At 38.1% G+C, this 8,580-nt stretch overlaps 2 protein-coding genes across 4 annotated transcripts; one reads left to right on the top strand and one right to left on the bottom strand.

The window, feature by feature from the left end:
* gsta.1 (glutathione S-transferase, alpha tandem duplicate 1) lies at positions 1 to 5,169 on the top strand. Of its 2 annotated transcripts, XM_061690274.1 has the most exons (7): positions 1 to 60; positions 163 to 263; positions 775 to 826; positions 1,062 to 1,194; positions 3,887 to 4,022; positions 4,093 to 4,218; positions 4,948 to 5,169. In XM_061690274.1, exons 2-7 carry the CDS (start codon positions 177 to 179, stop codon positions 5,083 to 5,085), a joined length of 672 nt encoding a protein of 223 aa, XP_061546258.1. In that variant the 5' UTR covers positions 1 to 60; positions 163 to 176; the 3' UTR covers positions 5,086 to 5,169. The 2 variants fall into 2 exon arrangements, with proteins under 2 accessions (XP_061546258.1, XP_061546259.1); XM_061690275.1 differs by lacking the exon at positions 1 to 60 and having other exon boundaries at positions 69 to 263.
* Positions 5,170 to 5,276: 107 nt separating this feature from the next.
* On the bottom strand, positions 5,277 to 7,837 carry tmem14a (transmembrane protein 14A). Of its 2 annotated transcripts, XM_061690277.1 has the most exons (5): positions 7,763 to 7,837; positions 6,671 to 6,753; positions 6,470 to 6,571; positions 5,805 to 5,892; positions 5,279 to 5,685 (listed from the first exon to the last, which is right to left on the bottom strand). In XM_061690277.1, the coding sequence occupies exons 2-5, from the start codon at positions 6,738 to 6,740 to the stop codon at positions 5,643 to 5,645; spliced, it is 303 nt and encodes a 100-aa protein (XP_061546261.1). In that variant the 5' UTR covers positions 6,741 to 6,753; positions 7,763 to 7,837; the 3' UTR covers positions 5,279 to 5,642. The 2 variants fall into 2 exon arrangements, with proteins under 2 accessions (XP_061546260.1, XP_061546261.1); XM_061690276.1 differs by having other exon boundaries at positions 5,277 to 5,892; positions 7,710 to 7,801.
* Between the last annotated feature and the right edge of the window lie 743 nt (positions 7,838 to 8,580).

Below are 8,580 nucleotides of genomic sequence, written 5' to 3'. Positions count from 1 at the left end.
GGGACTTGAAGTTACATAATTAACCCACTCTTCGTTTTCAACATCGGGGAGGTGACGCATGTAAGAACGGGAAATAATGTTATTGTCAACATTTTTAGTCGTGGAAATGTGATTCCCCCCGTCCTCATATTCCTTTTCAATTTTTCATACTAACAACTGCAGAATTGCACATAACCATGGCTGACAAGGTAAAGCTGCACTACTTCAATGGGAGAGGGAAAATGGAGTCAATCCGTTGGCTGCTAAGTGTTGCAGGAGTGGAGGTAGGTGAGCGCTGACTGCATACACTCATAGAATTCAAATGTTTTATACTTTTTTTCTTTTTTTTCCATCTACCCCATTTGCAAACTTCATGAGGAGTATCTGCAACATTGGCACAATCAACATTGTCCCAGATTATCTCACTACTGGTCACTTTAAACTGCATACACTCCTTGAAGTCTCGGCGCCCTTTGCACAATGGTCATTGCACCGAACTATTGCGAGATTAGTCATTCGAACTGCTCTAAGTGCTAGAGGACACTGCATCTTTTTGCACAATTGTCAAAAAAATAATAATTGTACCCGCATTACCAGATAACTAGCAACCCTTTATTGCTCAGTGACTGTTTTTGTCAATGTCTTTATGTCTCAAAAGTGTTCTGTCAATTGACTGTCTGTTGTCGTACGAGAGCGGCTCCAACTACCGGAGACAAATTCCTTGTGTGTTTTTTTGGACATACTTGGCAAATAAAGAAGATTCTGATTAACTTGTGCAATTTGACTGGTTCACAGTTTGATGAGTTCCATCTGACCACCCGGGAGCAATACCTCAAAATGCTGAATGGTGAGTTTTAGTACCCCAAAAGTGACATCATGTTAGTAGACTTTGTCAGTTATTGTCAAGTCACTGTGTTATTTAAGATGTTTTGTATTGTCACTTGGTGAACCTCGACTCACTAATGACTCACCTGAGATTAGCCATAATAATAAAATGCCACATATGACCTTTGCGCAGTTTACTTTTTCACAATGATTCAGCTCATTTTCCTGGGAGTGGCCCACGGACACTCTGTTCGCAGATGGCGATCTCATGTTTCAACAGGTCCCCATGGTGGAAATCGACGGAATGAAGCTCATTCAAACAAAAGCCATCCTGAACTACATCGCAGAAAAGTACCATCTGCATGGAAATGATATCAAAGAACGTGTCAAGTATGAAACAAACATTTAATAGCTTGGGAACAGAAGAGCCTCTAATATTGAACACTAACGGTTTTGGGATGCTCATCATTATACGAAACCATTTTTCCAATAGGAATTAATCAATTCAGTCATAATCGGTCATTACACAGGGGTGCCTTGAGACATGACTGATTCGACCTACAAGTTTATCGAGATACTTTACTTAAATTGCAAGCACATGATGGCAGTGAACTCAAGTGAACTCCCTTCATAGTATCAGCATTTTGGCAAATAGTGATCAATTCTTTAAAAAAAAAAAAAAAAAAATGCTTCCAACTGTTTATTAACACTCCGTGTTTAAGTTTACAGTCAAACTAAACATGAAACAAAGATAATTACACCTTGTGTATTTAAAGCAACCACATAGCTCAGCCTTTCAGTCTTGTAGCTTAATACTAACACTAAATAGCATCCATGTTGTGGTGCCTTACCCCTCTAAGTAAAAGATTGAACACAAACGGTGGATAATATAAGTGCACTGACAATAGCCGGGTTTGCGTGGAGACTTTTGTCATTCCGATTGAAGATCTGTGGTCAACTGTTTACATGTGACATGATCTATTCCGATCTGGTGTTTTCATGGTTCACTACATTTAATCAGAACAGCCTTTTTCAGATACAAATACACAGATTGATGTAAACATCAGGTGATTTATCAAGATGGAGGTCAGTCGTCTATTTAGTACAGTAGTGGAGATTGTTTTTACACTTCTATTAAAGCAACAGCTTGATTGAAAGTAGTTAAAAATATCTCAGTCGCAGACTAGCTCTGGTTGCAAGTTGCCATGCTTCAAGTGCGTATGCGGTGGCGTTACCGCACATTTAAGTCAAGATAGAGCATGCCCAGACGGAGCGCCATCGGACACCATTCCAATTCACAGTTTACGTGATAAAAATTTACTTCTGATGGGTTTGACAAAAGGAATTTGTGAAACATGTGAATCCAAATTCAATTCCGTTCGGATTTAGCCTCTTTCTATGGATTTTCAGTCATCTAAAACGATTACGATCGATATACAAGGTTCCATGTAAACCCAGCTAGTCATGTTTTTTATCCTCTGTGAAGAATGACTAATATTAGTGCTATACTGATGAGCTGTGAGGAGTTAGACATCACAATGAACAGTATATCCATGTCTGTTTTATACTGCCCCCAGGTGACCAAGGAGGCAACACCACAAAAAGCAGCACAATGGCACATTCAACTGATGCAGTGTGACAAACTATTTAATTATTTTTATCCTATTTTTGTCATTGTTGTATGATTTTATATAAAGTGCAATATTATGGAGTTCCTCTGGAAGGATAGAATGGATTTTCATTCATTTCAATGGGAAAAGATTATTTGAGATACAAGTGTTTTGCGTTATGAGCGAGGTCACAGAATGAATTCAACCTGTATCTCAAGGCACCACTGTACATTCATTAATTTTAATGACAACTTTTAAAAAATAATTCAGGACTTTTGCATATGTCAATAGAACAAAGCTACTGGACTTTTGAAATGTGATGCCTGTGAAGCACTTATTAGCATTCTTAACCAGAGTTTACAAACATGGTGCCCCTGTTCTAAAAATAGCTCGCCAATGATGGGACATTGCGATTTCCTAGGAATGTTGAACAAGTGGTCGTTTGAAAATGCAAACACTTGCAGAGATTTTTAGAAATAGTGTTGTATATTTTAACAATATCACACAAGAGCTAGAGTGATGTTTCGAGGACGCCGTGACGACTTCGACTGTGATGTTTTTATTCAACAGTTTTAATAGCGCCATTTTAGTTAACAGTATTAAGTCACAACAATTAGAATTGAATCTGCTTTTCAGTTCCGCCAACACAAAAAAAAAAACAGTTGTGTGAGCCGCGGCGTAACTGTTAGTGTGATATGCTAACTAGCGAAAGCACTAGCGTTAACATTAACAAAAACAAAACAATAAAACTAACTACGCTTGTTTTACTTTTTCACTCAAGCGGAGGAAGTTGGACAAGTAGTCCAATTTGCGTCGAGTCACGTCACGCTATTACGTCATTTGGTGGAACTCCACTCAATCCAAAGTTATATAAAATAAGCATGTTGGCCGAGTGCCTGCTCCTGTTTGTATACTCAATCTGTCTTTTAGTCACATGAGCACAACTGGAGGTTTGCGCTGACATATTCACCTTGCCTCCTCACCTGACGACCATTTATACTTTAAACCAAATGTTTTTGTTTTTTTCTGGAAATATATCTCTGTGACACTAAACTTTTAACAGCCCACAGTAATGTTAAATAAGCTCTGACCGTTGCTATAGGCCAAATCAACGTTGTAGAGCACCTGTGAGGCGTAGTGATATATAAAGTTGGAAGTCCCAATGTTTTTTCACAGTATATGACTAATGGAATGTCACTTGTCTAATCAAATTGCTTGGTGTGATTTTAATACAGTATGTGATGGCTCATGTTGACTCTGGTGTCTTTTTGCTGACTTTTTTTACTTGGTTAAGCTGCTCTTTTTGTGTTGAAAAGGCAAAAAACAAGTCAAATCTTTTCCTGCTTACTGAACTGAGGATGTCATCCATGAGTTATTGTAATACAATTGCAAATTCCTCATAAGTAGTGAATTTAGGAGGTTCCACTGTGTTCTTGTGTGCTTCATTACAACCGTTTAACCCTTGTCCTCAGCATCAACATGTATTCAGAAGGACTAATGGACCTCATGGAAATGATCATGATTCTGCCCTTCAGTGAAGACCCGAAGGCCAAACTGGACAACATCGAAAGCAAAGCAAAAGAGCGCTACCTGCCCGTGTTTGAAAAGGTAGAATCACGAAAGGCATAAGGAGTTGTCATGCACAAGGCTGCTGTTTAAAACTGAAGGTTGTGTGCAGCAACTGATGGAGCACGTTTACCTGGTGGGAGGTCGGCTGAGCCTTGCCGACGTGCTGCTGATGGAATGCACGCTCATGCTGGAGGAGAAGTTTGTGGGGATCCTTGCAGACTTCCGCAACATCAAGGTTTGGAAACAACAAACATTTCAATTCAATGTACAGTGGCTGTAAAAAATCTACACACCCCTGTTCAAATGCCAGGTTCTTGTGATCTAAAAAAAAACGAGACCAAGATGAATCAATTCAAAAGTTTTTCAACCAATAATGTAACCTGTAATGTCTTTGAATCTAATTATTTTTTAAAAATCTTTTTGAGAGAAGAATTCAAAATCTATCCATCCATGTTCTGTATCGCCTAGCCTCAAAATAAACGAGGGAAAGAATATGGTTGCTTAAGTGTGCACACCCTTATATAATTCCAATGTGGCTGTATTCAAACTCCAAATCAGCATACACCTGCCACTGTTTAGAGTGCCTCTGATTAACACCAAATAAAATGTAAATGTTCTAGTCGGCTTTTCGTGACTTTTTTTTTTGCTTTTTTGCAGAAGCCTGAAGGTTTTGTGCTAACAATGAGCGCTATTTCAGACTATGCTTAATTACTTCCACATTGTCTGAAGTGTTTGTTCTTCCTTGCTTGGTTTCATTGGACCATAACAAATTCTTCCAAACATGTGGAAAATGTGTTAAAAATAAAAAAAATTTCGGTTGAGTTGTATAGAAAAAAGGTCACATTTATGGTAAGTTGGTTTGGCTTGGTTTATCACAAAAACCTGGCATTTGGACAGGGGTGTGTAAACCTTTGATATCCAACGTAAATACATGTGTGACATTCACTGTGGTATCTATTCTCAGTCCTTTCAGGGGCGCATGTCAAAAAATCCTGCCATCTCCAGATTCCTGCAGCCTGGAAGCAAGAGGAAGCCTCAGCCTGATGATGTTTACAGGAAAACTGTCAGGGAGGTTTTCAACTTAAACATATCATTTCCATAAAATGCCCTCAACTTTCTAAATTATGTTGAAAGTCAGAAGTGAATCAGAATTCATTGCCCATTAAAGGTCTATTCTATATTCAAACATTGCAAAATTTATTGATTTCAAGATTTAACAAAATAAATCATGCCAGTGTGCATTGTTCAGTCAAGATCTGGTGGTTCATTAGGAATTCAATGACGCAGTTTCCTCAGTCATTTATATAACAATCATTTATTTACCTTTGCTGGTGTAACAAACACAATTTAAGACAGTATTTATCTCAGATCACCATTTTCTCCTCAGTCCAAAATCCAAATATGGATTCCTGTACAATTCCAACAATGTTTTAAAGCAGGTCTGGCAAACCTTTTTGCTATCAGGGGATGGTTAATTTTTTTAAGGCCCTCTGAGGGCCATAGTACATTGGTTTTAAAAAAGGAAATGATTCAACAATGCTATAGAACCTAAACATACGAACAAAGTAGTCATAAAGTAAAAATGTTTGATTCATGTTATCAAAATCAAACTTGGAATCATGTATCATGTCAAGCTGCTTGTCCGCGTCCCCTCTTCAATCACACCAGCATCAGGAGCAAAAGTCGGAACACCATCAACAAACTGCAGAAAGAAAGCGTCCACCTTTATACACAATACAAACACTATTTGTGTGGACCTTGGAACCAATCAGACAAGTCTTCCAATGTATTTTATGGATCACATCAGAGTTGAATTCTGACCTTAGAATCGTCATAATTCCAGCTGGGACCAGTTTGCCTGACTTCTTGTACCTGGTCCCCATCACCAGCGAAAGGAGCCCAGAAGTGACTGCAACAACACAATTGAGGCAAAATTGAGCATCTGCAATTCACTTCAAAGCCTCATGATTAATGATTTACTTTTGTACTGTACATTTCAGTCTGGGCGGCATGGTGGCCGACTGGTTAGCACATGTGCCTCAGAGTACTGAGGACCCGGGTTCAAATCTGGAATAGCCTGTGTGGAGATTGCATGTTCTCCCCGTGCCTGTGAGTTTTCTCCGGGTACTCTGATTTCCTCGCACATTACAAAAACATGCATGGTAGGTTAATTGAAAACTTTAAATTGCCTGTAGGTGTGAATGGTTGTTTGTTGATATGTGCCCTGCGATTGGCTGGCGACCAGTTCAGGCTGTAACCCGCCTCTCGCCTAAAGATAGCTGGGATAGGCTCCAGCACGCCTGCTACCCTAATGAGGATAAGCGGTACAGGAAATGGATGGATGGGTGGAAATTTCAGTGTTTTTGTTACTGAGGTAAGAGAGTCGAATCAGTACTTCTACATTTCCCAGATTATTATTTTTTTCTACACAACAACCCGTACTTAAGTACAGCGTGTGAGTACTTTTTGCCACCTCTGATACTTACGCAGTAACACCTTGATATCAGTGGGCTTGTTGGAGATGTTGTAGGCGCCATAAGCAGACAGTCCACCAAAGACCAAGCCGGCCATCAGAGACATGACACTGCCTTTAAGAGACACACAGGATGATGGTCACGACTCGTTCTTGTGTTTTTATTCACCCGTCGGAGAAGACGATCACACCGATGAAGCTTACTACTCTCAACCTTTTCTCTTGTATCCCATATAACCTCCCAACAAGATGGCTGCAGCATAGCCAAATCCAATCCAGTCCATGGCGATTGAAGAGCTGCGAACACACACAGTTCAGTTTGAATAGTGTAATATCTGTGTAAGATTTAAAACATGATCTACAATAAAATATGCATATTAGAATGAAGCTTGTAGCTATACATACAGCCGGTTTACACTTTATAAATATCCAGGCCATTTTTTCATTTTTAGAGTAGTTGTATTTAAATTTTAAGTAGCAGTACTATATGATGCCATTAAATCTTTTAAAACTGCTTTAAAACATTTTAGTGCAAAACACTTTCATGAAATCATGTTTTTTTTCTTTTCCTATATTTAAGTGCAATGTTAATGTTTAAATTGTGTAAAATGTTAGTGTCTTATAAAACATATTTTAGGAATAAAATCTGCCTAATTTTTTTAATTTGTTAAGATGTATTTTTTTATCACTTAGGTCTACTACGTGACTGTATTTTAATGTTGGTGTTGGTTAAGTTAACAACTGACCTAGGGCTACTAAAAGTAAAATAAATAAACCAGTAAACTGTATTTACTTTAAAAGTGTCATATGGTTAATTACTTTTGGTTAAAAACTGCAACAATGAGCAAAAATATTTTTTTGTGCGAGAACAACAATGAAGTGAAACAGTAACTGAAATTGCTTAAATGTAAATAAAATGTGCAGCATGCTTAATTACTGAACTGAGGTAGCGGGACCAGAAACAAGGTGACAAGAATAGTTTTAAACACAAACATAATTTGAACAAGTAAGTCTTCAAAGGGTGGGGGGGATGTACAAAAGCTTTACTTCTTTTTTTTTTTTAAACTGGAAACTAAATCTAAACATAAATACTGTACTTCGGCAAACGCCTTTTAAAAGTAGAACTTTCTCCAACTGGCCACTAGATGTTGCTCTTATCTGAACATTATAAAGCGATCTACAATCACTGTATGAACTGTACGACGACCGATTTTACAATTAAAAAAAACAAATAAACAAAAAAATACATTTACCACGTGACTGTCCTGTATATGTCGAAGTCCTTGTTGAGACTATAAGCACGTACCTTGCGTTTAAACGCAGTCCAAGTTCAGCAAAAGGCTTGCACGCGATTGGACTTCCTTGTTCAGCCGAACCCAAAAGCACGCACGCGCCGTGTAGTCCGTGTTGTGTTCAAATGCCAGCATTAAAGTAGAAAATTAACCATTTCAAAAATCTTACGCAACAATTCCTCCTAACTTAAATCTTGTTCTGTAACATGTATATTTATGCTGTAACTGATTGACCCAGTCACTTTTCATTTACTTCAAGTAAACCCCTTAAGTCAGCAAAAAAATATATGATTAAAGCGGAGGTTGGAAACTCAAGGCTCACTGACCCCTTATGAGCTGTGCCACCATGCAATTCTAAAAACAAATAAAACCAGAGGGAATTATTTGAGAGCCCCTACACATTTAACTCACAGATCTTCAGAATATATAGTGTCCCTAAAATTCGGATATAAAGGAAATATCTTTTTTTTTTTTTTCTTTTTGTTTTTTTACCTCCAGATTTTGTGATATAAAAAATGAGACCAAGATAAATCATTTCAAAACCTTTTTCCACCATTGTGACCTATAGCCTGTTTAACTCAAACATGAATATATTTTTGAGGGGGTGGGGGGACAACAAAAAAAAAAAACACACCAAGCATGATGCTGCCACCATACTACACTGGATGTCATGTGGTCTTTTGGTGATGAGCAGTGTTGTGCTTGCACTAAACATACCTTTTGCAACAAGAGCCAAACAAGTTCAACCTTGGTTCCATTGGATCATAACAAATTCTCCTCAACACCTGGGAAAATGTGGGATGTGTAGACTTTTTAGAAATTGTATGCACTT

Source organism: Phycodurus eques, chromosome 11 (genome assembly GCF_024500275.1).
Source record: "Phycodurus eques isolate BA_2022a chromosome 11, UOR_Pequ_1.1, whole genome shotgun sequence".
NCBI classification, from domain to species: Eukaryota; Metazoa; Chordata; class Actinopteri; order Syngnathiformes; family Syngnathidae; genus Phycodurus; species Phycodurus eques.
Note: the sequence above shows the minus strand (reverse complement) of the source record. Positions and strands in the feature narration are given on the sequence as shown.